The sequence below is a fragment of the Lemur catta genome, chromosome 9 (genome assembly GCF_020740605.2).
Source record: "Lemur catta isolate mLemCat1 chromosome 9, mLemCat1.pri, whole genome shotgun sequence".
Taxonomy (NCBI): domain Eukaryota; kingdom Metazoa; phylum Chordata; class Mammalia; order Primates; family Lemuridae; genus Lemur; species Lemur catta.
The window spans coordinates 15,681,762-15,709,141 of record NC_059136.1 but is presented as its reverse complement, the minus strand read 5'-3'; the positions used below and the strand labels follow the sequence as shown (position 1 = coordinate 15,709,141).

At 50.5% G+C, this 27,380-nt stretch overlaps 1 protein-coding gene across 1 annotated transcript in view; it reads left to right on the top strand.

The window, feature by feature from the left end:
• The window catches only part of ADAMTS17 (ADAM metallopeptidase with thrombospondin type 1 motif 17), a 280,726-nt gene that overhangs the window by 159,150 nt on the left and 94,196 nt on the right, over positions 1-27,380 (top strand). The window contains exons 11-14 of the mRNA XM_045561079.1: positions 1,354-1,455; positions 2,530-2,675; positions 14,571-14,737; positions 22,068-22,195. Coding sequence (XP_045417035.1) covers positions 1,354-1,455; positions 2,530-2,675; positions 14,571-14,737; positions 22,068-22,195 — 543 coding nt within the window. The remainder of the gene's footprint in view (positions 1-1,353; positions 1,456-2,529; positions 2,676-14,570; positions 14,738-22,067; positions 22,196-27,380) is intronic.

The window sequence follows — 27,380 nt, the reverse complement described above, 5'->3', positions numbered from 1 at the left end:
AAGCCCCCTCCAGCTCTGCTTTCCTCCCTTTCTCTTATTTCTGTCCCTTCAACTTCTAAACATTTTTTTTTTTAAACTTCAGGCAGCACAGTTGTGTGTCTGTTCCATGCAGATGTTTGAGATTACTTGGAACAGCAGGCTCTAAACCGAGCGCAGCACGCCATTTGTAAGCCACGCCATGACAGGGTCCCCGCCACACCCTGGAGGGTGATGTCTCCCTGTTCCCGCTCAGGCCTTTGGGTTTGGCATCCTGGATCACTGTGTCTTTAAAAGATCTTTGAGTACATCTGTTCTCAATTTTCAGAGCATGAGGAGAGGATTTGGGTGCAAGCAGTTTATGTGGGAAGTGATCCCGGGAAGCCCTGTGGGGGGACCAGGGAGGGGGAGCCAGGAAAGGTGCGCTGTTGGGTGGGTGACTGCTGGTGGCAACGGGCCACCCCACCAGGACCCTCGGAGAGACACATGGAACGTGCCTCAGTGCCAGCCCCCCAAGTGGGCTGGGGGTTATCCAGCGCCTGTCCCTTTTGGTTGAAGGCGCTGTCTGCACGTGAGTCCTTAGGGGGAGGACACTGGCTGTGTCTGCCTCGGTGATTTTGATAAATTGTCTCATTCTGAGCACTCTGTTGTCCAAATTTCCTATTAATACAACTAGGAGTCTGTGTTTTCAAATGCCCATTCCTGTCTTGTAGAATTATTTTAATTGTATATTCATCGAGATTCCAAAATTCTCTAGGTGAAATACTATAAGAAATTATGCACAGTTCAGCTGAGCTAGAAAACAGGTGACCATAGGGAGAAGGGAATGTTGCCTCTGTAATCCTGTGATCACAGGGCCCGAGCACTTCAGGGCCCTTTGATCTCATTTTTGGGCCTTATAACAGCTGCCCACTCCCGCAACCTCAGCTCCAGAGCCACCTCTTCCAGAAAGCCCTCCCTGACAAGGGTTGGTCGATCCCTTTCCTGTGTGCTCTGTGTGGCCATGGGCATCTGCTTATCCCTCACTACATTCAGTGGACAGGGTTTACGTCTGCGGAGCACTCCTGGGAGGCAGGGGCTGCTGCGCCTGGGTGTGCCCTGCCTCCCATACCTCCTGGGCCCTCAGTAGCTGACGTTGGAACTGCTGTGCTCCATCCTGTGAAACAAGCCCTCCTTAGGAGGAAATGCACAGAATTTTGTTGATCTAAATGAACCAGTTGAAACGATGCACCTATTTTTTGGACATCCAGACCTGTGACTCTCCCATTCCCCCACATGGTTAAAATCCCGAATGGTAATTGGGCCGCACCTGAGCCCAGCTGTGACCTGTGCGTGTGGGCGTTCTCCGCAATCACGGTTCCTTCCCTTGTCCTGCAGCATCTGATGTGCGCTGGACTGTGGTGCCTGGTAGAAGGAGATACGTCCTGCAAGACCAAGCTGGACCCTCCCCTGGATGGCACCGAGTGTGGGGCAGACAAGGTAACCCCCGGCCTCCCTCTGCCCCCAGCAGGCAGCCCCCGTCTCCTGGGCACCCGGCACCTCTCCTGCTGAAAGGCCGTCTGGACTCTGTGCTCAGGACCCCCCGAAACATCCCTCGGGCACCACAGAAGTGCCCCCGGAGCCCACTCTGGGCTCAGAGGACTCCTACCTCACCTCACTCCTTTTTCTAATAAGATATAAGAACCATTTACTTTATGTTTTCGTCAGATTAACTCCTTTTATCACATGAGTGAATTTACGTAAAACGAAAACTTTCCATCAGTATATTTTAAATGAAAAACACAATATCACCTGCCATATACAAAAAGCCATCATAAAATGAATTTGATGAGAACAGTGGTATCCAACTCTAGCTAGATGTTAAGAGAGCGAGCCTGATCCTTGTGAGATCAGTAAGCATCAGGAGAGGGGACGGGACCAGCAGCCGCAGAGACTCTTTCTGTAGTCTCACTGCAGGGATCGAAAGAGTTGAGAAGGAAATTACGTTTCACTCTGATGCAGTGGTTGGGAGCCACAGAATCACATCTCGTGCCCTAGGGTATGATGTGCACTTCGGGAAATTTCATTTTAGAGGTTGGGTTTTCTCTTCTCTTCAGAGAGAACCAAGGTTCACCCACGTGGAGCTGGCTGTGTCATCTCTAAGCAACAAACCCAAGGAACTCTGAAGTTCAAACCTCAGAACCAGGAAATGCTGCCTTCCAGAGAGAAATGCACTCACGTTAAGCACAGTTGACAGAAGCTCAGGTCTCCTCATGAGCCATGTGGATTAATCCTTTTCCTGGGAATTTTAGAAAATCCTAATGGAGCACATTCTGTGTAGAAATTTAGGGCAAAATCCAGACCTCAGAGGGATATAAGTGTGAGGTTGAGTAAGGAATGTCACTAAAGTTAGCAAACACGCACAACCTGAAATAGTATACTTTTATGTAATTTTTGGAAATCGATTTTTGGCAGTGTGGCGTTTTTTGGCAAGGAGGGAATCGCAGCCCTGTGGTCTTGAGTGAGCAGCTTTGCTGAGTGCCTGGGGCCCCGGCCCTCCCTGCTGTGTTTCAGTGGTGCCGAGCAGGGGATTGCGTGAGCAAGACGCCCATCCCGGAGCACGTGGACGGAGACTGGAGCCCGTGGGGCGCCTGGAGCATGTGCAGCCGAACGTGTGGGACGGGAGCCCGCTTCCGGCAGAGGAAATGTGACAACCCCCCGTAAGTCCCCCTCGCCCAGGCGTTCCCCAGTGGGTTTCCCAGCTGCAGCTCTCATTGCCTCCTGCAAAGCACAGTCTGCCTCCCACTAATAATTAGAAAGGAAGGGAAATAAAATTGAGCCAAGGTCCAGGGTGCAGGGCCCTGTGCGTGTGTCAAATGACAGCTTAAACAGCTTTCTGTGAACATGGGTGCAGTAACATTCTATGGTGAGCTGGCTCCTCCATTCCTTGCTGGGGCCCTGGTGCAAACGTTTCCCAAGACAGCTGATGACAATCCCTCTTGCCTGCTTCACGGTTTATGGAGTTGAGGGTCCTTCTCAGGCAGCCTGTAGACCGTCAGGAAAGAGAAGCTGACCTTCAAATTGGCTGTGAGCTGATTTGGGAGCAGGCTGGTGGTTCATGAGTCACAAAGTATCTGGGTTCAGCTGTCTTGTTCATCCAAATATTTTTCATGGGTCCTTCTAGACCTATTTGGCAGAAATAAGTGTTTTGGGTTTTTTTTTCCTCTTTGATTTCTTTTTATTGACTCTGAAGACAACATGAGCCTTCTTGTTTACCTTCGTGCAGATTCTCCAGAAAAATGCAGGGATAGATTTTGTGCCCAGTTACACTGATGCCTTCACCATAGGTTTCTCCCTTCTCCTCTTGAAGTTTCCTGTTTTGTTTTTTAATATTTCTCTTAATGATCTGTTTTATGCCTTGTGTGTCATCAATTGCGTCATGTCAATTTTGAAAACAAACAAGTTGTAAATCATGAGTAATGAGAAATGTCCACAGTTAGATTCTGTTGATGCATCCTTAGCAGATGCTTCTTGTGTTTGGAAATCCTGATGCCCAGGCTAGACCCCAGACCAATTAAATCACTGACTTTGTGGGTGGGACCCAGGAATTGGGTGTTTTAAATCCAAACTCTGGCGCCAGTGGCCAACCAACTTTGGGAACCTCCAGATTAAAGGAAAACTTGTGCTCACAGTTTAGTCAATGACGGGAACGCCATCCTTTCCAGTAATGCTGTAAGAATTGGCATCGAGTATTATGTCTTATTAAAACCTTCCCCTCTAGAACCCTGCAGAGTACTTGGCACATAGTAGGTATTTAATCTGTTAGGAATGACTTCTTAATTAAAAGCATGGGTGGGCAGATGATTTAGAAATCCTAGTTAGCTAAATGGTGAGAAATTAATAGAGAGTGGTTTCAGGTTTTACGTTACTCTGTGTTGAAGTTAATAGTTTGACGTCAGACGCCGCAAAGAGACCTTTGGGTTTGGATTCATGGCGCTGAGATTTGGGCCTGGCTTTGTTGGTTATTGGTCATGTGACCTCGACGAAGACCCTTCTGTTCTCTGGCCTCAGTTCCCCACTTGGAGCTGACAGGGTAGAGTGGGAAGAGCCAGACTTCAAAGCCAGGGCAGACAAGTCTTCAAATCCCAGTGCAACTCCTTGTGGCAACTGATGGCTGTTACGTACCTCTTCATGTAAAAATTGGAATAATTCATGAAAACGTATAGAAAATCTTGGTCTGTATTTAATAAGTGGCCCCTCTTGTGGTTTGCACTAGCAGAAGAGCTGGGATGAGACCGCTTACCCTGCCCTGCCTACCCACAGAGCAGTTTTGCAGCTCAGAGACTTAAGTGGAAAGGCTTTGTTAAGTGCAGAGAGAAATTTGCAAGGGTTGTGGTTGTCATGAGTGCACCATGTTTGTGATTGGAGCTCATGGGCCCTGGCCAAAGACCGGTCCCCTCTGGCACATAACATATGTTATCCCATGTCAGGTGACACCTTGTAAATGTCATAGTAGGAGGATAGCAGAACCGCTAAATGCCCAAAGGACCCTATATCCCGAGACTGTCAACATTTAGATTGTTTTAGGTGAGGGCAAGAATGAGATGTTATCAATGCTGGGTGAATGTAGTAGGCACAACTTTTAAGGGACCTAGTATTGTGTGTTTTCTTGGGATGACACTGGCACGGTCATCTCCCCATTGGTGGCCTAGAGAGGAGGCTTTCCCAAGCTTTGTGGCCTCATGCCTTGGCTGGCCCCCGTCACTGTCCGCACTATTCCCTGCCCTGCCCACTGTGGGTGCTCTGGGATACTGCAGGGGCATTTTGCGATGAGAGGCTGCTAAAGACCCCTAATTGAGTGAGATGCTTGAGCATACCCTCCCTGGCCTGGCCTGCCCTGGATTCATGTGTGGGGATTCTCACCCCGGCCCTCCAGGTCCAGTGGCGCCAGGAGGGAGAGGTTATGGAAACCACAGCGTTGTTGTAAAAGTCTTTCATTCCTCCTCTTCCTCTGGCTTTACCCTCCCCCAGCCCGGTGGTTATGGCTTTTCTCTCCCATTGCTCTTCTTCCCGTGCGCTGTCATTGAGGAGCACGGGAATTCGTAGGGCCACCGCACACTGGCTGCGGAGGGTTTGCGGGACTCAGCACACTGGATTGTTACAGGCATTGATGCACCTTCGTCCAGTGTGTCGCCCAGCGACACCCCTTGGGGCAGGGCAACTATGGAAGTACCAGAGCGACAGGCGGGGCTCTCACTCCCCCAGCCCGTGCTCCTTCCCCCGATGAGGCCTTCAGCGAACCTTGCCAGGCCCAGACTCTGGACCCTGCCGGGTGTGGGCCTGTTGTCTCAGGCAAACAGATAAAATCCCTGCCCAGCCTCAAAGGGCGCTATTCCACCAACTTCTCTGGTTTTCTCCCAGACATGCCAAACCTGGCACTTTTAAACTGTGACCTCCCCCTACCCCACAACCCACTTCCCCCTCTCAGTAAATAGTACCACGTCCTTGCACTGCTCAAGGCCAGAGCCGCTGAGTCCCTGAGGACACTCTTGTGGCCCTACCTCCTCCACGTCTGGCCGGTGTGATAAGAGTGGTGACCGCAGCGGGTCCTCACCTATGCTGGGTTCTCTTAGGCGTTGATGTGGTATAATCACTGGACGCAGCCCTGTGCAAGAGTTATTATTTTTATCCCCATTGTACAGAGAAAAGCTGAATCATAGAGAAATTAGGTAACTTGCCCAAGGTCACACAGTGAGATGGTTGGTGGCGGGCCAGGTTTGGAACCCAGTTCTGGAAACCGGAAGTCCAAAATCAAGGTGGTTCCTTCCTGAAACTCTGCAGGGGAATCTGCCCCGGGGCTCCTGGCCGCTGCCAACAGTCTTCGCCCTCTTGGCTGTAGACACGTCACTTTGATCTCTGCTGCCACCTTCATGTGGTCTCTTCCCTGAGCATCTTCTCACCTTTTCTTCTCTTAGAAGGAGACTTGTTGGATTGAGGGCCCACCCTGATCCAAGATGATCTCATCTCAACATCCTTAACTTAGTTACATCTGCCAGGACCCTTTCCAGTCACACAGGTCAACCCTCCCAGCCTCAGAGCCTCCCTGCTGCTCGACCACAGCGCTCCAACCTCAGCACCTTCGCAGCACTCTCTTCCCTCCGCCCCTCTTTGGGTCTCAGCGTAAATGTCTTCTTGAGAGTTCTTGTCCCTGACACCCTGCTTAGAGTGGCACCCTCTCCCCAGCACCTCTCCCTAATGCGGCAGGTGTTGTAACAGTTGGTTGTTGCTGTTGTGTGTTTGCTTACCTGTTCCTACTCTGTCCTCCCCGCTGGCCCTGAGGCTCCAGAGGCCTGGGACAGGCCCCACCTGTTTGGATGCCGTCCTACCTTCTGTGCCTTCAGCAGAGCAGCCACTCCATAAAATGCACTGAACGCCTTACTGCCTGGACACGTGCATGTCCAAGAAAAGCAATCTCTGCAATTCCAGTGCCCCAAACACATCCCTAATATCATTTTCCCCCTGAAACACAAAGCTTATTGTAAATTATTAGGCCAAAAAGGCAGATCCCCAGGCAGGCCTGCTGCCCTTGTGTCATGCATGGATGGGCTCCCAGGGCCATGTGAGGTCCATCCGTCTGTTGCCCGTGCTGGCCCTGCCCCGCCCTGCCCCGCCCCAGAGAGGTTGCACTCGCAGCCAGGATGCTCAGCACCGTCTCAAGCACAAGCCTCAGTGTGTGATCCGGCCTTGTCTATCCCGAGTGAGAGAAACGACATGTTCTTGCTCCTGTAATCTGCACCCTTTGGTAGTCTGTCTGATCTTTCGCAGTGACAGTGTGGCTCTGTTTCCCGTTCTGAACAGAAACGTGCTCTTTTTCCCCTTGTAGTTTTCTCCAAAGCGTCTCACCTTCGTGGATCCAGCCCGGTGAATGGGACGGCACGGGGCGGGCTTTGTGGGGTGGATGAGCCGCCACCTTGGGTGCTTCCCGAAGAGACGCAGGACGTGGACAGTATTTTACGAGGTCCAGGCCGCAGTCTCCCGCCTGCTTCTGCACGACTGCCTGATGTGATTGTTACAAAGCGCAGCTGACCGAGGCCTTTGAGCCGATCTCTGACCAAAGCAACGTCCTCTCCCCGTCTCACTCCTTAAATCACCGGCCTGCGGCCTTGAGATGGCACAGGATGTCCAAACCTCACTGCTGTGTGCGCCTCGGGCTTGGAACGCTCCCACCCCGCCCCCCACCCCCTTCACTTTATATTCCTGGCTCCGTTCCCGTCTCCTGCAGCTGGCTTATTCCCTGTCCAAAAATATTGGCAAGAGAGGCCCCCTCCCCCCACTTTTTTTCTAGTCTTGGTCTTTACAGCTCTTAGAATTTTTATTTTTTGCCGCTGACCTTGAGGCCTTGGGGACCATCCGTGTTTTCAAACTAGCTTCCTAGGCTCATCTTTTCCTGCCGTAGTGTATGTTGCTGTGGGTGGGAGTTACGCCAAATGACTGCAAGGTAGAAAATGCATCTCTAGTTTGCCTTCTGATACCCCATCGGGGGCTTGTGTGTGGGGAGGGCTGGGGAGGAGGCCTAGGAGAAAGGCTCGGGGGCAGGTGTGTGAAAAGCCAGCTCTGCCCCAGCAAGTGGAGGCTGTGCAGGCGAGGGGGGTGCAGAGATGGATGTGGCAAGGGTCACCCCGCGGCACGGCCCCCCGAGCACCGGGAGGAAGAGGAAAGCAGCTAGCCCGCCGAGACTCAGTGGGAGGACGGGTGGAGTGAGGTTATGTGCCTGTAATTGGTTTTTGCTTCCACAGTGAAACCCCATCTGTGTGCTTTCAGTGTGCCAGTGACCTGGCGTTCATATGGATAGTTTTTAAAAATCCCAAGTCTTTTACACCGAAGCATAAGTTACATGTGTTACTTGGATACTTTTCAGAGGAGGCCTTAAAACTGGGACATCTGCTGCCCTGAGGGTGTGTTAGCAGCCCGGCACTACTCCTGAAACCCTATGGCCTTGCCTCACTTGCTCCTGGGAGGTTGCAGAGCCTGGGGCAGCCAGTGCGGGCGCAGAACTGCCCGCTCTCTGCTGAGAGCTCTGTGTCTGCTTGGTAAACTAGCCTGAACTGCTGCTGTCACTGTCCCTTCTGATCTGTCTTCATTTAATGGAGCAAAGCAGCAAATAAAGTGGCACCTTTCTCTTCCAGTCTACCTGGATTCTACCTGTCCGTCTGCTCGCAGGGTAAGGGGCAGATCTCCTGGCACGTGAGCCTACTCATCTCAGCAAACCTTTGCTGCTTCTCTGCTGTGTTTGGGTCTGCCCGAGGCAGCACGGACCCTCCTTGCCTGAAGGAGGTTGGGGAAGATTTGGGGTGGAACTCATCTTTCTCTCTGCACTTCCAGTTTCTCACCGAAGCCTCTCTACCTTACTCTTTCCCTTGTCTTTGAACGTATTCATGACAGTGTAACATACAGAACAGTGAAGCTCCCTGCACAGCCTTGCTCATCACAGTGGAATGTGTGTCTGGGCACACATGCAGGTGCGTGTCAGTGCAGTGGGAGGGGAGTCTCCGGCTCCTAGTGCATGTGTGACCACATGACAGCCTTGCAGACTGGCCATGCCACCTCCACTGCCGTGAGCCAAGGTGTATTTCCACATCCTCTGCATCCTCACTGACACCCAGGGTTGTCAGTCCTTCCCGTTTCGGCCATTCTGGTGGGTGGGTAGCAGTATCTCACCAAGGTTTAGCTTGCATTTCCTCCATTGGTAACAAGGCTGAGTATCTGCGCGTGTCTGTACATGTCACTTGGTTATCCTTTTCTTGTGAAGTGCCTGTTCAGGTCATTTGGTTTTATATCTGAGCTTCCACTTTATTCCTGTTTAGAAAGTCCTAAAACTAGAAGTTGTGGATTGATATTGAAGACTATCTTAAAAACCCATCACACCCCCGATGACTGTGTCAGTGTCAGGCTGTCCTTTCAGACCTTGTGGCAGCTGACGGGCAGCCCGCACTGCTGGGTCTCTGAGCTCTTGTGCGCGGCATCTCCCGTCTCCACCTCTTCCTCTCCAGCTGAGCAGTTACACACCTACTGGCGCTTCGGTTTCCTCATCTGAAGGATACCGTCGGGACTCCCTTCTGATTCTTGGTGTGGACGTAACGAGGGAACGGTTACACAGGGCCAGCGAGGCATAAGCCCTCTTCTCTCCCATGTCCTGAGGTGACCAGTGCTCATTTCAGGATGAGATTTCAACCTGGTGCCTCCCTCCTCGAGGCCTCGCAGGGCCCCGGAGCCTGTGCGATGGAGCCCTGTGGGCTGTGCCCTCAGCCCTCCCAGGACAGGCCGAGTGAAGGACACGGGCCCACCTTTAGCTGTCAGAAGGGCATGACTCTATGCTGTTGTGAATTCCATTATAGGAACTGCTCTTCATTTTAGCCATGTCAGGCTTGGGTTCTGTCATTTTAGTCTTCCTGGATGTATTTTGTTTTTATCCTCATTGAATAGCTCAGAGGAATTCCCAGAGTAAATGAGAGCCCCAGCCACCTGCTCCGCAGACTTTGTGACGGTGGTCTCTCCACCTGCCCCATGGGGGTTTGGTCTCTCCTGCCTGCTCTCGCTGGCCCCAGCGCAGCATCTCCTGAAGCCCCTTGTGTCCATATAGCTCGACCTTTGCCTGCTCAGCCCAGCACGGGGTCCTTGGTAAAGCTGGTCCCCTCCTTCAAGTCTCCCACAGAACTTGTGTCAGGAAGCCATCTGGGGACCTCCCTGCCAGCCACACTCTCCCCCACAGAGATTCTCCTTCTATCTTCTCTGTGCTGTGGATGGAGGTGCCTGTTTCTGTTGTCTCAGGACCAACATACAGTTGACTCTTGAACAACATGGCTTTGAACTGCATGGGTCTCCTTATATGGGGATTTTCTTCTGCCTCTGCCACCTTGAGACAGCAAGACCAACCCCTCCTCTCCCTCCTCCTCCCTCTTCCTCCCTGCTCCTCCCTCCTCCTCCCCAGCCTACTCAACGTGAAGATTACTAGGATGAAGACCTTAATGATGATCCACTTCCATTTAACGAACAGTATTTTCTCTTCCTTATGATCTTCTTAACATTTTCTTTTCTCTAGATGACTTTATAGTAAGAAGACTTTATTGTATAGTATATAATACATGACTTTATAGATGACTTTATAGTAAGAAGACTTTATTGTATAGTATATAATACAAATGACATACAAAATATATGTGTTAATCAACTATTATGTTATTAATAATAAGGCTTCTGGTCAATAGTGGGCTATTACTAGTTAAGTTTTTAGAGAGTCAAAGTTACCCATAGATTTTTGACTGCACCAGGGGGAAGTGCCCCTAACCCCCCACATTGTTCAAGGTTCAGTTATACATGCAGGAGGACCTCACTGATGTCATGGTTACTGTAGGTGACCTGTGTCATAGAAACCATCACGAAGAGTAAGGGGCCATGTGTAGGGTCCTGCCACGTGTCAATGTGGGTGATTGGAGTGATGGGAAATTAGCTACTAAGAGGCAAAGAGAACTCTGAAGAATACAGCAAGAGCAGACAGGGGTAGTAGCCAGTGTCTTCAGGTCTGAGGCAGAGCACCCAAGGAAGGAACAAATCTGGATGGGGGTGACCCCACACACACACATCCACAGCTGAAGTTCCTTGGACCTCATTGGAGAGGCTGGAGCTCACTGGATGAGGGAGGGGTTTGTGGAGGGTCTGTGCTGGTGGGACTCTCTGGAAAGCCACGCTTAGGGTGTCAGGGAAAGGTGTCCAAGGAGAGAAACTGCACCTCAGACCAGGATGGGAATCTGCCCAAAAGGTTGATGTGCTTGGGAGCTACCTTCTGGGTTACAGGAGGATGCTGCCACAAGGAGGTAGCACACATCACAGGCACTAGGCATAAGCCCTAGAGAAATCACATACCAAAACCTGGGAGAAATACTTCTTACTGCTCCAGTTTTCTCTAGTACCTTGTACTAACAAAGCTTTGCATCATGTCTTGATTGGAGATATTTAGTCCTTCATATGGCTTCTGGTTACTATCTAGTATCCTTTCATTTGAACTTGAAGGACTCTCTTTAGCGTTTCTTGTAATTCAGGTCTAGAAGTAACAAACTTCCTCAATTTTTATTTGGGAATGTCTTAATTTTCCTATCATTTTGAAGGACAGTTTTGTAGACATAGAATTCTTGGTTGACAGGTTTTTTGTTTTGTTTTGTTTTCTTTGAGCACTTTGACTATATCAGCCCACTACCTTTTGGCTTCCAATGTTTCTGATGAGAAATTGGCTGATGCTCTCATTGAAGATCTCTTGTATGAGACATGTCACTTCTCTCTTGGTGCTCTAAGATTCTTTCTTTGTCTTTTGCCAGTTTAATCATAATGTGTCTAAGTGTGAGTTCCTGTATGTTTATCCTCCTTGGAGTTTATTGAGCTTTGTAGATTTGTAGATCCATTTATTTCTTCATATTTGGGAGGTTTTCTGCCATTATTTAAGTAATTTTCTACTCTTTTTCTCTCCCTCTTCTCCTTCTGAGACTTCCATAATGTGTACATCAGTCCACTTCATGGTGTTCCACAGACCCCCAATGTTAATTTATCTTCATTCTTTTTTCTTTTTACTTCTCAGACTCAATATTTTAAATTGTCTGTATTCAAGTTTGCTTATTCTTTCTTCTGCCTAGTAAAATGTGCTTCGAACTTATCTGGTGGATTTTTTATTTTGGTTGTTATACTTTTCAACTTCAAAATGTATTTGTTTCCTTTTCATAATTTCTATCTCTTTAACTGATATTCTCATTTTGTTTACACATGGTCTTCCTGTCTTTGCCTGTGTCTTCCTTTGTCTCTTAAGCATCTTTAAGACAGCTGTTTTAAAGTCTTTGTCTAGTAAGTCCAACATCTGAGTTTCCTCAGGGATAGGTTCTGTCAGTATATTTTGTTACTTTGTTTTTAATATTTTAATTTTCTTTTTTTGAGACAGAGTCTCACTCTGTTGCCTGGGCTAGAGTGCCATGGCATCAGCCTAGCTCACAGCAACCTCAAACTCCTGGGCTCAAGTGATCCTCCTGCCTCAGCCTCCCGATTTTTTGGGACTACAGGCATGTGCAACAATGTCTAGCTAATTTTTTCTGTTTTTAATAGAGATAGGGTCTCACTCTTGCTCAGGTTGGTCTCAAACTCCTGACCTCAAGTGATCCTCCCGCTTTGGCCTCCCAGAGTGCTAGGATTACTGGTGTGAGCCACCGTGCCCAGCTCATTTTTTTTTTTTTTTTACTTTGAATGAGCCATACTTTCCCATTTCTTTGTGTATCTTGTGATTTTCTTGTTGAAAACTAGACATTTGAATCTTATAATGTGGTAATTCTAGAAACAGAGAAACAATTATCCCCCTTCCCCACGGTTTGCTTTCATTTTTTTAAATTTTGTTTTGTTTTATGATTGGATGGATGGAGGTAGGAGGTGGGGATGAGGGGGCAGTAGGCTAGATAAGGGCCCAAAGGAGATTTGCCCAGGGAAGAAGGTTGGACAGGGAGAAGCAGCAGCATAAGCAGGTCTGGAGGGAGGCATGCCAAACCACATGCTGACCATTTTTGGCATTCATTGCAGTATAGACACTTCATCCCAATCTCTGCTTTCATCTTCTCAGGATGTTCTCCCTGTGTGTGTGTCTCCAGATTTCAGCTTTTTATAGAGACAGTTCATATTGGATTAGGCGCTCAACCTCCTCTAGTGTGATTCATTTTAAGTAATTATAACTGCAATGGCCCTACTTCCAAATAAGGTCACATTCTGAGGTACTGGAGGTTAGGACTGCAGCGTATGAATTTTGAGGAGAACACAGTTCAGCTTATAACACCTTGCTGTACAGCCTTTGATGCATCACTCATTTCCTCTCTGGTCCCCAGTTGTGGAGACTCACCTGTTGCCATGATAGCATCTCTCCTGCTGGCCCACATGGCTCTTCGGGGCCAGGCCCTCTCTGCTCCTTCCACACAGTGCTCTGTGGCACCTGGTGCTTGGCCCAGGGTTCTTGGGAAGGCTGCCTCAGGCTCCTTTTACCTAAATATGCCCTGCAATCATTTCTGAGGTCAGCTGACCCACCCTGCCCTGATCTTCTAGAGAGGAAACAGAACACATGGCCCCTCCACTCTCAGATCCTGTAAGCCTTGTAGAGGTTTAGCCATTTCCTGACTTGGGCCTATCTTGGAGACCAGAGCTCAGGGCCCCACTATGGGGTCACAAATGTATATATTCTCCCCAGGGGAGGGAATTGTTTCCTGGAATATATGAAGTAGATAGAGAGGTATGAAGGGAGCTTTTCTTTCTTAGGATGTTTTCTTCCAGGCCTCTGGAAGGAGCTGGCAGACTGTGGCCCATGGACTGAATCTGGCTCACCACCTGCTTGTTTAAATACGGTTTTGTTGAAACACAGCCATACCCATTCTTGTACATATTGTCTCTGGCTGCTTTTGTGCTACAGTGAAGAAATTAAATAGTTACAACAGAAACTGTGTGGCTCACAGAACCAAAAATATTCATTATCTGACCCTTTATAGGGAAAGTTTGTCAACCCATGGTGTAGAATTATATGACATGAAAGTCTGAAGACTTCTACCATATATCTTTCCCCTAAAGCAGTGTTCACAGGGTGGCCTTGCCATCTGGATGTGAGAAATGGCAAGGGGAGAAAAATAAATACCCAAAGTGACATAGTTAATGTGTCAGAAATGTCATCCTGCCAACAGATGTGTGAAATTTGCGCACATTCATTGAGCAGAACAGTTGTGATTTGTGCTCTTTTCTCTCACATGCTGAATTTCAGTAAAAAGTATGGGTGGGGGGAATGAGAAATCTCACTCCATCGTGATGATCTCAGCATCATGGAGATGAACTGAACCATGGAGGTTGCCCAGGTCAGAGTCCTCCAAGGACACCCTGGGGCCTCGTGGAAGAGCGAGCAGAGTTCACACTCGTGGACTTGGAGAGTGACCGTAGCCCGGTCTCTGGAACAGCTTGAACTCCAGTGTAAGCACAGAGCGTCCAGGACACAAGACTGCAGCACTGACCACCTGTGGTCTCACAGGTGAAGGTGTGCCCAGCTGAAGGTGGCACAGCCAGGGCCTAACTGGTCTCTCCCCAAAGCCTATGAGCAAGTAAACTCGTCATTCTTGTTCTTTTTGCTATAAAATAAATAAGACAGACCCCTCCCCCAGAGCATACCTAGGAGTCATTTAAAGGTCTTCATTTCAGAGAACAGCCCCCCAAACAACCGCCCCTCCCTGAAAAAAAAAAAAATGTTCCTTTGGGTTTTCAATGTTACCCATAGCCAGATTTTAGGTTCAGATGAAAGGCCGTTTATGGATCTTGCTGAACCGGTATCCACTGCATTCTGTTTCCAGATGACGTTGGTTTACAGTCTTAGATGCATCTTTCTGACGGCTGACTTAAATGTGTTGGCAGCATGGGTCTGGCATTGCTGAGACGTGGTCTGCAGATGGGGGTTGCTTTGGAAACCCACCCCGCATGTCACCCTCCTGATAAGAGAGTGAAAAGCAGAGTGCCCCTGCTGTTCCGTGGCCCGGTCTGGTTAATGTAGACCTTCCTCTTCCTTCTAGCCCTGGGCCTGGAGGCACTCACTGCCTGGGCGCCAGTGTGGAGCATGCAGTCTGCGAGAACCCGCCCTGCCCCAAGGGCCTGCCCAGCTTCCGGGACCAGCAGTGCCAGGCGCATGACCGACTGAGCAGCAAGAAGAAGGGCCTGCTGACAGCGGTGGTGGTGGAAGGTAAAGGGATATGGCATGTCTTTGCATGGTGACCTTCTCTTTTCCCCCAAGACCATAAAAACCACCTAGGGAAACTCGCAAAATACCCCCTCCCAAATCCACCCAACAAGACACTCCTGTCCTTGCACAAGTCAGCCTCAGCCCCACTTCTTGAGCAGCAGGGTTGAACCTGAATGACCCAACTCTCTGAGATCTCCCAGTGGCAGCTGTTGAGGCAGGCGCAGGCCAGATGCCTCCTGCACCCCTACTTGCAGCAGCAAGGCGGATATACTGGCAGCCTGGCCCCGGCACTGTGGGCTGAGGGACCTGGGACAAACTTTGGGGAGAGTGAGCCCCTACAGGAGCAGGGCAGTGTGTCTGTGTGTCTGTTGTTCTACTTTCCTGCCTTTTCCTAGTTCATTTTGGATTGACTCTTACTCCTTGCTCGGGTGTTAGGGAAAATTTTGAGAACAGTTTACAATTTGGGAAAGATGTTAATAAGCACAGGTCACATTTTCTTTCTAAGAACCTTCTCCCAAATCAGTAGGCCCTGCCCCACTGCGACACTGCAAGCATTTTCAGTGGCTGGTAAAATTCTAGGTGATGTATCATGTCAGTGTCGGATTTGTGATGTCTGTTTATTGTAGACAAGGACACCCCAGGACCTGGTTCGGGGCTATTCTCCACCTAAAACTGTTCCTCTTCAGGAAATGAGACTTTGTGTTATAATGATGACAATATGGTCCCACTTACCAGCATACTACATGCCGGGCACACACCAGCTCATTTAATATGCAAAATAAGCTGTGCAGAGGATTAGAGTGCTGAGGTTACAGGACACGTCTGAGCTCCTGCAGCTGACAAGAAGCTGGGGTGGGAGCTGACTCCAGTTCCAGAGAAGTTAAGGGGATTCACAGAAAATAGCCAGCTATCTCCAGCTTCCAATACTCGAGCAAGACAGAAAGCGTGACTTCGTGGGTGCGGAGTGAGAGAGCTTTAAGGAGAACAAAAGCAGCCGGGCCTGACTTTTAGACAGCCTCAGAAGTGTTTTGCAAAGAATGACATTCGGTGCCAGGTCTTAGGTTTCTTCCATGTAACAGGAAGAACCTTTGAAATCCACATTCTGTGGTCTGCTGTTCCAAGTTCAAGTGCGCATAGCTGTGCGAGAGTAGGCCCAGGCATTGCTGGAACAGTGGCTTCAGATCTGCAGCTTTTAGCCCAACAACCTGGCCTATCCTCTTGAAGCTGACTTGCAAAATGACGTGTGATGTTCTACATCGTACAAGGTAGTGCCAACCCACTCAGCTGCAGACTCATTTTAAAGTATCAGGGAGTTCCCCAGATATTCTCCTTTTAAAAAAAAGAATGCCACCTTCAGGGGCTGTGTACTGTAGCTGCACTGTCACTTAGCAGCAGAATTCGAGAGAAACACGGCCTTCACATCCTCGACTTTCCCTGCAGATGAGGGAAAGAAGAGACCTGCTCTCTCCACAGAAGAATGCGTGCAGCTGGAGGCACACACTTGCACAGAGCAGGCCCTCGCCTCTCTCTGGCCGCGAATGTGACGCAGGAGAGGGGAGGAGCCTTCCAGCTGTGTCAGGCACATCCAGACCTCTAATCAGGAGCCAAGATAGCACCAGAGAGAGCTGCCACCTCTCCAGCACGGTGGCCGGTTCTGATGAGAAGCAGCCTTGTTTTCCAAACCTTCAGCCGTTCCCAAAATGTCAGATAAAGATGATTTCAGACCTCATTTCTGTCCTCTCCCACTTTGCAGGAGCAAGAAGAGGTCAAGTTGAAGACAGACTCACCCCTCTTTCCTTTCCACCCAACTGTGTGCACGAGGTGGTTATTCTTTTCTCGGTTGCTTGCTTCAGTTTTCAATTCTCCGACGTCATTTATTCAATGCAGAAATCCCACTTTCAATGCCTATTTTTCCACAGATTTCTCCAAGTCCAGATTAAACTTCGATTTTCCTCCTAACCACTCTGGGATGGCTGAGCTCCTTGGTGGCCTTATCATCACCGTGGCTGAGCCTTGTGTCTGCCAGGTCCCTCTGTCCAGGAAGCCTCGCAGGGAGGCTGTTAGGGGAGCTCATTGAGTTCAGAATGTGACTTTTCACCCACTCGCTATTTGGTTCTTTCTGCCTAAGTAATAAATAATCATCAGTAGAGTGCCACCGCCTTTGGTCCAAAAAGCGCAACCCTATTTGATAAGGACAGCTAACAGGCAGTGAGTATTTTGCCTTTGAAGGAGAGACCCCCGAGTTCAGGCCTTGGCAAGGGTAGCTCGGCCCGTCCTCCTCGGGGGTGGAATTGTCATGACTTCTCGCCTGTGTGGTTTCTCTTCTCCGTCACATGTAAACAGAAGCCAGCATTTTCAGAAAGAGCATTTCACGAGGGTACGAACAAAATAATAAATGGCCAATTCAGAAGGCAGGGGGAGAATACAGATTATAAGTGTTCCTCTCAAAACCGTTTTATAAAAGGCACGATTCTAGCTCGGCCGCGATAGGAGCGATTCCTGTGGTTGGGCTCCGGGCTCCTCTGAAGCCATGATGACTGCCCTATTCATAGCATTGCTATCGCTGCGGAATTCTTTGGCCAGTGACGCACGGCTCAAGAAAGGGGAAGCTATATTTTTTGTTTTCTTTCTCTCTCTCTCTCTCTTTTTTTTTTTAAAGAATTCTTGCAGAGGTAGATTTTCCAAGGGAGGATTCAGGACCACAAATCCATACCACCTCCAACAGAAGACAAAGACTCTCCTTAGAAAATATTTCTAAGTGGAAAAGCCTTCAGACAGAAGCCCGTAGAGATGGCCAGTTGCCAAACCCACCCCGTTTCTGCTTTCCCCGCGGAATTTCATTGAAGTGGAAACCTTCGAGAGTTCAGTCCTCTCTGCCCAGGCCAGCGGGCTGTGGGCCCACTGAAGTGTCGGAGGGCCTGGCGAAGGCCGTGCCTGGACGTGGCTGTGTGTTCCCAGCTCCTTCTCCCTGGCCCGGCAGAACCCCCGCCCCCACCTGGGTCTGAGCCTCCGCGGGGATGGGGGTGTGATGGGTAGGGCTCTCTGCGCCAGCTCGGCCAAGTCAGCTGGAGCTGCTTAATGAAATGAAAAAGAGGGAAGTTGTGGCAAAGATGCAGCGTATCCCCCAGGACCCAGGGCCAGGAGGCTGGTCTGGGGCCAAGGCCTTTGAAGATGCGGGGACCTTCCCTCCATGGCCCACACAGCTCGCATTTGGCAGCCACATCCTCCTGTGCCCGCTGCAGACTGGCTTTCTCACGGCTCATCTATCTGCACAGAGAGGGCCGCCCACAGCACCTCTCACGTAAACGCACACCCCTCATCCAGGTCCTCGGGGGCCAGGTATGGTTCAGAATTCAGAGCATTGTGGGTGTTAGAAACGTAATAACAGTGCATCAACCGCATATTAATACCTGCATGTTACTACTTCCCTGGGAACCAGGGAAGTACCCCACCATCGACACGTGGACGTCTCTACCAAGCAACCTGTGAACCTCCCCATTGAGGGGGATGCCAACACTACCAGGAGCCTCATGTCAGTCCAGGCTGCCTTTGCTGCCAAATATGTTTGCCACAAAGGTTGGAGAATGCTTGTGTTCAGAGCTTTTGAGATTTCTGAATTACGGATAAAGGGGATGTAGCCACCTTCGGGATCCATGAGCAGACATGATCTCTCTGTATCTGACTGTCAGTACTCAGTTCCCAGGAAAGAGACTAGGAATGGTCCAGCTGTGGACAGGTGCTCACTGCTGGTCTAACCAGCTGAGGCCTGGCTCGGAGGCTGTAGTGGGCAGCTCTGGGGACGGGCTGAGCAGCCTCCACAGTGTATGTTCCCACAGAGGGCCAGGCAGAGCTGGATGAGCACTGGGATGGCCTCAATTAAATAGGTACTGAGACCTGCTAACCACTGGCAGAGAGAGAGCCGTGAGAATGCTAAGGGCCACAACCGTCCTCTCTACTGTGGAGTGCCGGAGGGACCCCTCTGAGGCCCTGGGAAGCAGATATGATCCTGTGGAGCCCGTGTCTCTGCCCTGTCTTTGGCTTCCCCCAGCCAAACAGAAGTCCTGGCCGATGCCAGGCACTCCAGCCTCAATTGGAATTCCGTCTCAGCACACGCCAGCCACGCAGGACGGTTGCTCCAAGCTGCTTTTCAAGTGTGTGGTTGTATAACTTTTAAGAACATGAGACCTCCTTCTATACAACTTGGAATATCAGAGTGTCTACTCTGTGCTCAAGGCTGAATCCCACCTCCTCATGTGACATACCAGGGTCTCCTAGAGATTAATTTCCCACCCAAGACAGCCTGCAAAGAAATAGAGGATTTCGAGGGGCTTTGAGCCACCTTCTCATATTTTCAGAGGTTATTTTCAGTGCCTTTGGGAGACAGTGCCAGACCTTGCTAGAGGTATGGGTGCCCTGAATTCTGAGCGGAGGCTTCAGAAGAGGAGACGGACAGATGGGGAGAATTCAGGCTGAGTAGAAGGAAGCCCCAGCTCTGGAGGCTGTTCCGGAGCCTGGCTGTCCCAGCTGGCCAAGCCGGGCAGGGCAGTGACTGCAGATGGGGACGTCATGTGCAGGTGGAGTTGAGTGGAGCTTCTTGCTGGGGTCATGGCCAGTATCCCCCCATCCAGGACTGGCCTTGGAGAGTCCCCACTTCTCTGACGTTGACACCAATGAGCCCAGATAAACAACCTTCACACCTTCCAAGTCTGGTCTTTCTAACTTGCCTCAACACAGCCTCTGCTTTTCTACCCAAACCTCATTTCCATCTCTGCTCAAATCAGAGTACATACTCCACAGCCAGAAACGTTTCTGAAACTGGTGGTTTGTTTTCAGCGATGCCATTTTGCTCCCTGATAATTGAGGCCCCGAGAGTTCTCCACTCAGAGGGCAAGCTGTGGTGGTGGAAAGAGAACCAGGCCAGGGCTGAAAGGACAGCATGTGGCCCTGCCAGCCGAGGGACCCCAGCTGCCAGGCACATCCCGTGAGCCCGTGTGCACGACTGTAGGGTGGAACGATGACAGTCCCCACCTGAAATGCATAGATGCTACCTAGCTGTGCCACCCAGCACATGGTACATAATAAACATTATTTATGATTTTATCATCACCTTTGCTGTCAACTGCTATTGAATGAATCACCTCCCACTACTGAGTCAGTACTTCAGTCCAAAGGTAATTAAAATCCACAGTTTCAAACCACCGTGGCCAAGGGACCTTTCCTTCCAATTAAATATTAGAGGCAGGCCAGTGTACGGAGTAGACCCCACACTTGGGGGCTGGGGGACTGTATTTCTCCCACCAGCTCCCCAAAATGCTCTGGCAACCTCAGGGCCCCAGAAGGCACCTCAATAATCTTGTCAAAGGAGCCTCCAAGAGCTGATCTCGGTTTGTCTCCGTCTTTCATAGCTCTCCTTCCACCGGCCACCTCCTTGGCTCTTTCCCTGTCCATGGAAGGAAGGACAACTGCCCCCAGCCCTCCAGCGCAGGAGACCAGTCATTCCTTCCAGGTTACGCCCTGCCTTCCGACAGGTCACATCAGCCCTGTCTCAGGGGACACGTCATGGTCTGCCTCATCCTGGGTTTGCTGGGCACTTGTCCGTGAGCCCACCAGGGCCTTGAAAAGCACATGTCACTCATCTCTCCCCAGCAGTGCCCACAGAGGGCCTTGTGTAAGGGAGGGCTCATGCGTGTTGAATGAATAAACGTTGGTGCATTATTGCTTTGCCGACCTGGGAAGCTGGAGATCTTTAGTCTACTCTTCAGAGCAGATTGTTTTACCCCACCACTAACTGGCAGAACTGAGTCCAGCATTTCCACCACACTCCTGGAGCTTCTTTCTGGTGCTCTGACACAAGACTTCCCACCATCATGTAGACCAGCAGAGATCCATGGGAGGAGGCTCTGGAAAGCCACTGGATGCAGGGGTGATTTAGTCACTCAGTCACGAGAGCCCCAGAGGCTGGGTGAGACGGCACATCTGCTCTGACAAGAACGCTCCAGCTGGGATGCTGAGCTCCTCCGGGGCTAAGTCAGCTGCAGGAGCCTGTCTCTGCCCCTGCCCTTGTTAGCCCCAGGCCACTGGAAGAACCCACTGGGAAGGCTGCGGGTGGGGACAAAGGGCCTGGCAAGGTGGCATGAAGGCCTGTGCAAAGCAGTCACATGAGTGGCATTAGGTGACTAAGCGAAAGAGAGAAAGGTGTGTTCCTCTTGCCCAATTGCTTACAGAAGAATAAAGTCCACACATTTGTTCAAAATTATACACTGAGTGCATCTGTGAGCCGGGTCCTGGGCCCAGTCTGGGGACAAAAGATGAAAACTTGGTCCCCTGCCCTGTAGGGCTCCCAGCTCATCAGTGCTTCAGTCTGAAGGTTATTGAAATTCATCCCGGTCACACTCGCTCAGCAGTGGGACCTGCCTTGTAATGAATCACTTGATGTGCAGGAGGTGCCCGACAGTTATACGACAGCAGGCTGATAGCCAGGGCTTTAACGGAGGTGCACGCAAGTCCGTGTGGCGGTGCCTGTGCTGCCCACGTCAGAGACGGCATGAGAGGGGCAGCTCTGGAGTGGAAGCTTCCAGGGTGGTGGGATCCTTCTAGGAGGCCAAGATAGGAGGAATTTCCAGGCAGAGAGAGCAGCCCAGGCGAAGGCATGCGAGCTGGGTGTGTTCTGTGGTTCCAGGAGCAGCAGAAACTGTCTCAGCACAGGACTCTTACGCAGCCCATGTGTCCCCTCTCTGTGCCTGACCACCACCCAGTTTCTTCTAGGAACTCTGTGCCCCACAGCACAGCTCTGCGGCTGTTACCCAGCAGCTTCGGGTGGTTAACACCTCAACAAAACCTCTGCCATGGAGACCCCATGGGGCCCATTCCCTGGCTCAAAGTCATTCTCTATCACCTTCCTGTCCTTCCCACCCTCCCCATCTTCCCCACCCCCACTGCAAGAGCAGCTCCGGGGTTCACCCTTGACCCACATTCAACTTACAAAGAGGTTAGCACACAACTGTGCCTTTGTTCAGCCTGGCTGCTTAATGCCTTAAGGGAGAGGAAGAGCTGTATCTTTGTAGAGGATAAAAAGAACAGGAGAAGAAGCCCGTAGCCTCTGACCTGTGCTGTCATTCTCTTGAGCCTGAGGGCCTTTTTCCCTGTGCTGCATCTGGTGTGGAGAGGAGCTGGAGCATGTACCCAAGGACGTGCACTAAGTTGTCATGACCCTTATTTACCTGTGCCAACCTCTCTTCCCTGGGGCTTCCCGTTGCCCATGCATACCTGCACCCTGCATGGCCCACACGCCCCTTCCCACGTCAATGTCCACCAACCTTTCCCTCCTCAGATAAGCCGTGTGAACTCTACTGCTCACCCCTCGGGAAGGAGTCTCCGCTGCTGGTGGCTGACAGGGTCCTGGATGGCACACCGTGTGGGCCCTATGAGACCGACCTCTGCGTTCACGGCAGGTGCCAGGTAATGTGCTTTTGTCTGTGTCCTTGGTGGGGCTCTGGAGGGAGGCTCCCCCTCCCCAGAGGGGGCTTGCGGTGAAGCTCTGAGGCCTTGGGAGACCTGGAGCAGTGGATTAACTCGGGAGGGCACCCAGTGGAGCCACCTCCTGCAGCCAGTGGTACCTGGCGTGCCACCTGCCCTTAGCAGTGACTGAGCGCAGGCATCTGGCAGGTCCCCAGCAAGCCAACAAGGAGTTGAGGTGGCTGAAAGAACAGGGGCAATCTGATATTTTCAAAACTTTTTAAATTGCTTTAGACTTCAAGACCAATGAAAGGGTAGGCAGAGTGCTAAGATGAGGGGGGCCGGGTATATGGGCAGGCTGTGCTCTGTGTCCTTGCAAAAGCTGTTGTAGAACCGAGCAGATTCCTTTGCAGGTGGCACCCGGGCAGGTAGATAAGCCTGGCTTGGGGGAGCACTCTGCCCAGTGGAATACAGTCCCCAACTCCATCCTCACGTTGGATGTCCGTAATGCATTAGAACAGTGGTAAAGTCATTTAAGAAGACAGAGAGAGAAAGGAGGGGAGGGAAGAAGGAAGAAAGGAAGCTCACTCTCCACCTGCATTAACTGTGCCCAAGCTCAGGCCCACCTGCAGCCCGTGCCCTCCCCTCCCCAGGCAGTGCTCCTGGCCTGGGGTAGCAGAGGTGACCCTGTATTCCCTGTTTGTCCATCAGAACAGACATCTCCTAATGTGGTACAGTAGCTAGAATTGGTGGGGGTGTTGGGGGTGGGGCAGTGCCTAGAGGGACATGGCTCAGGTGATGTGTCACCTGGATTACGCCACAGGCACCATATGTTTCCAGATCAATCTGGGTGTGTTGTGAGAGAGCCCCAGTGTCTTAGTCCACTCGGGCTACTGTAACGAAACACCACAGGCTGGGCAGCGTATAAACAACAGAAACCTGTTGCTCACAGTTCTGGAAGCTGGAATATCAGGGTCAAGGCACCGGCATACTCAGTGTCTGGTCAGGGCTTGTTTCTCATAGATGGCATTTTCTCCCTGTGTCCTGGTGTGGTGGAAGGGGCTACTGAGCTCTCTGTGGGTCTCTCTTATGGGGGCACCAATCCAATCACCTCCCAAAGGCCCCATCTCCTAACACCATCAGCCTGGGGGTTAGGATTTCAACATATGAATTTGGGGGGCACAAACATTCACCACAGCACCCAGGGAGCCCTCCCACCTCAGTCATGGACGCCTGTTCTCATCATCATTGCAGTCACCGTCCCTGAACCGTGTCCCCAGCAGGTGAGCCCACCGAGACCCATCACAGATGGCAGCTGCCGGAGTCTGGAGCAGGCGGGTCAGTGCCAGGATGGCCGTGCATTTGGTGTAGAAGGGAAAACCAGGTCTTTCCTCCAGTGTTCACGCTTCGCTGTCCTCTGTTGACCAGCCCCTCTGTGAGACTAACCAAGGAGTCTGCTTGTCAAGGGCCACGGAGGGGCCTTCCGAGTGTATCTGGAGGAAGGAAACTGCTTCCCAGGAGCTGTGTGGCTCTTGGTGCTGCAATCCCCACACCCTCCAAAGTTACTGCTCAGTTTCAGGGAAATCTTAAAAACATTGGGGAAAATGGCAGTCCCCAGGGTCATGGGGAAGAGGACTGTCGTGCCAGACACTGGCCTCCAAGCTTCATGTCCTCTTGCCCACGTGGGCAGCAGACTTGCCTCATTCTCTTTGCTTCCCAGGTGCCTAGCAGAGTATATAGCATCAGTGTTTTGGTGCATGAATGAAAAACAGAATAAAAGGAAGTCAGACAGACATAAAGACAACTTCTGGGGTGATTCCTGCAGCAAACCATTTCAGCCCAAGTGCATTTTCTTCCCCTGCAAAGTCCAAGCCAGTTCCAAACCTGGATTTTTCAGGGAAAAGTTTGACAAGATCCAGACTCCTTCGGCACTGGCTGGCTGTGTTATCAAATACGGGTAAGCGCGGGTGATAAACGCTTGGTGCCCCAACGGTGTTGGCAAGGCTGCGTCCGAGGAGAGAAGGCCACGATGAGTGGCTGAGCCTGGCCCTCAGGGATGCTTCCTTGTGGCAAAGAATGTTCAGGGCCCAGCCCCTTGGGCAGCATGAACAAAGCCCTTATCATTGTTACTGAATCAAGGCATTGCTGACAGTTCTTGGTAAGCCTCCTAGCGCGCCAAGCGCAGTTTGTTTCCTTCCTAAATTACACATCGCGTGGGCCATCCTGCCCAATGCCTTACATTCCCGGGGTAACAACTTCCCAAGTCACAGCTCTCATGCCCTTTACAGCAACACCAGCTGAGCCACCCCCAGCCTCTTGCCTGCGTCTTCTGCAGAGTCCGTGCCAACAGAGAGGCATTTCTAAGAATCCTGCAACTCTCTGGCCAGCGAGGTCTGTGTTACTGGCTGGGCATCATTTCAGCTTTAAGTGATTTGTGCCTATGGCCCCTTCCATGACCTTGGTTTTAATCACAGCCTTTCCTATTAGGGAGTCTTCCCCACACTGTCAGCACTGTACCGACAGTGAAACCTTCAGTCCTGTAGTCAGGGGAACAAGGGCAAGATGGCACTCAAGGCATTCGAATAGCCTAAGTCAGTGGTCTTCAGGGCACCACTGAGCCTGTCCTGCACTTGGGTGTTGTCTCAGTCCAGGCTGCTGTAACAGAATGCCACAGGCTGGGTGGCTTATAAACCGCAGGCGTTTATTTCTCAGCATTCTAGAGGCTGGAAGTCTCAGCGTGGTCGGGTGCTGGTGAGGGCCTGCTCCCAAGTTGCAGGCCGCTGACTTCTCCTGTCCTCACATGGCACAAAGAGAGCTGGCTAGTTCTCTAGCCTCTTCTTACAAAGGCCCTGATCCCACTCGTGAGGGCTCCACCTTTGTGACCTAATCACCTCCCAAAGGCCTCACTTCCCAAGACCATCACATTGGGATTCGAGGTTTGACATATGAATTTTGGGGGGACACAAACATTTAGCCCTCTGCAGGTGCGATGGGAATGACATTGGGGCACATGCCGTCCTGTTCCCAAACCCCACTCCCCCAGGCTATCTCTGCACCTCCTGTCGTCATCGTTGTGTGTCGGTGTCTGCACTGAGCCTGGCACTGACCAGCACAGTCACTAGGGCCCAGAGGTGCAGGTGAAGGCACCTGTCACCATGCCCCATGGTGGTCTCGCTGCTCGGGAACCTTGCCCTGCTGATGGGGAGGCCATGCCGGCCAGTTCTCAGAGGCGCCATCTCCTGGATGGATGCGCCCTGGTGACCCACTGCTCCAGGCAGTTCACCAGTCCTTGCAGAAGGGCCACCATCCTGGTAGGTGACAGCAGCACCTGCCTGCAAGCACCTCTCAAGATTAAACGCTAAGAAACAATTTGCTTTCTGAATGAAGTTAAAAAACCATCTGCAATTTTTCTAACTACCCTTTCTTCAGAGAGATGCTGTGAAGATTAATCTTAGCCCCTCTTAAGTCAGTTCTCACACAACTCCAAATTATTAATCCCACTTAATGAAGTTGTATCATAAAAATTAAGCGTACTTAAATAAGATCATAAACTAAACACAAACACAGTATTTATGCCTTGTTGCGGTATTTGCCAAAATGGGATGTCCTGGATTCCTGTGGTGCTTGTGAGTAAGGCAAGGAAAATTGGTAGGAGAAAATAATAGTAGTGGTCATTTAAAAAATCCCAGGGGTCTACTGAGCAGACGATCTGTATCTATTCATTGATATAATCATCTAATGCAGCGGATAAACGGTAGAAGCCACACACATTTTACATAATATGGCACTTGCAGAAGCAGTGCCACGACTCGCTTACTAGCTTTCCTGCTGTTCCCTTCAGCTATAAATTTTGCTATTTTTGGGTAGCTGAAGGAATTCTGGGAAGTTTTGAGGAACATAGTAACTAGTTGGTAGGGGATGAGAGGCTCCAAAATGGCATTTTGAGTAGATTCCACCATGCTCCAAATAGCAGGCTGATTCAAACCATAGCATGAAACATGGAAATACCATTTTATTCTGTTTTTATGAGGACTGAATTAAGTTTCATTTCAGTGAGTCACAAATTACTTAACATGCTGAAATTAAACTTAACAGCACTCATAAAAGTGGGAGGGAATTGAGGGAAAGAAACGCAAATATTGGATATTTTTCAGCAAGCCCCTCTAAATCAGGAGTCCCATCATTAATAATTTCTATTGTTGGCTTCCAATGGCAAAGAAAGCAAGGTAGTAAGTCTCTCACCCACAACTTGCCTCTGGGGCAACTGACATGCAATGAGTGAGTCCAACAGACTCACAGCTCTACCCTTTGGACGGCGGACAGGTCCAAGTATACCTGAGATCCAGATACGCTTGGCTGTCCTGTAGCACTTTCCTAGTTTATGTACACTGGTAGCCAACATATTTCAATTCGGGTCATACTTCCTAGGGACCGTAATTTGTGTTCACATCCTGGGCTTAATGAATACCAAACCCAAACACCTGCAGGGCCTGTAGGCTTCCTCAGTGGAGGAATTGTGTCTGGTTCATCTGTGTTCCCTCATGAGCTGGCTCAGAGCAAAGCCTTTGATTGCCTTTGGAAAAAGCAACAGAGAAAAAGAAAAAAAAAGAATGGATGGATGGATGGATTACCTGTTCTTAGGATTTCAGTCATTCTGGAATCTGAAGCCCATTTCAATGGACGATTTTCATTGTCAGGAATTTATGGGCTTTCCGTTTTGTGTCCAAAGGTGTATTAGGCATGAATTACTGGTGGGATTTAGGAGAATTGTAAGAGACTCTGGCCTCAGAGTACGCCCATGTAAAGAAGAGGTAATGAACGTGCAGGGCAGTGGGCCCAGCATCTGTGCTTGGGTCTGTATTTCTGCCATGCCCTCTCGCTTCCTGTCTTTCCCCTCATCATGACCCTGTAGCTGACGTCCCAGAGGTGTGTGACTGCGGGTGCCAGACCTCTATGGATAGCATGCCTACAACTCTAAAGTCATTCCCTGCACCCCTGTTTTTCTGATGAACCTCCCCTAGCAGCTTCTGGATGAAGCCAGCAGACTGAGCCACGTGTTCCTGCCTCTGCCATCTGGGACTCCACAAACCATAAGAGTGAACAGAAGCAGAGGCCTCTGCACAAAAGGAAGACTCCACATCTTTCTGGAGGATAACCGTGGATGGAAGTGTCGCTGAAGGAACAAAGC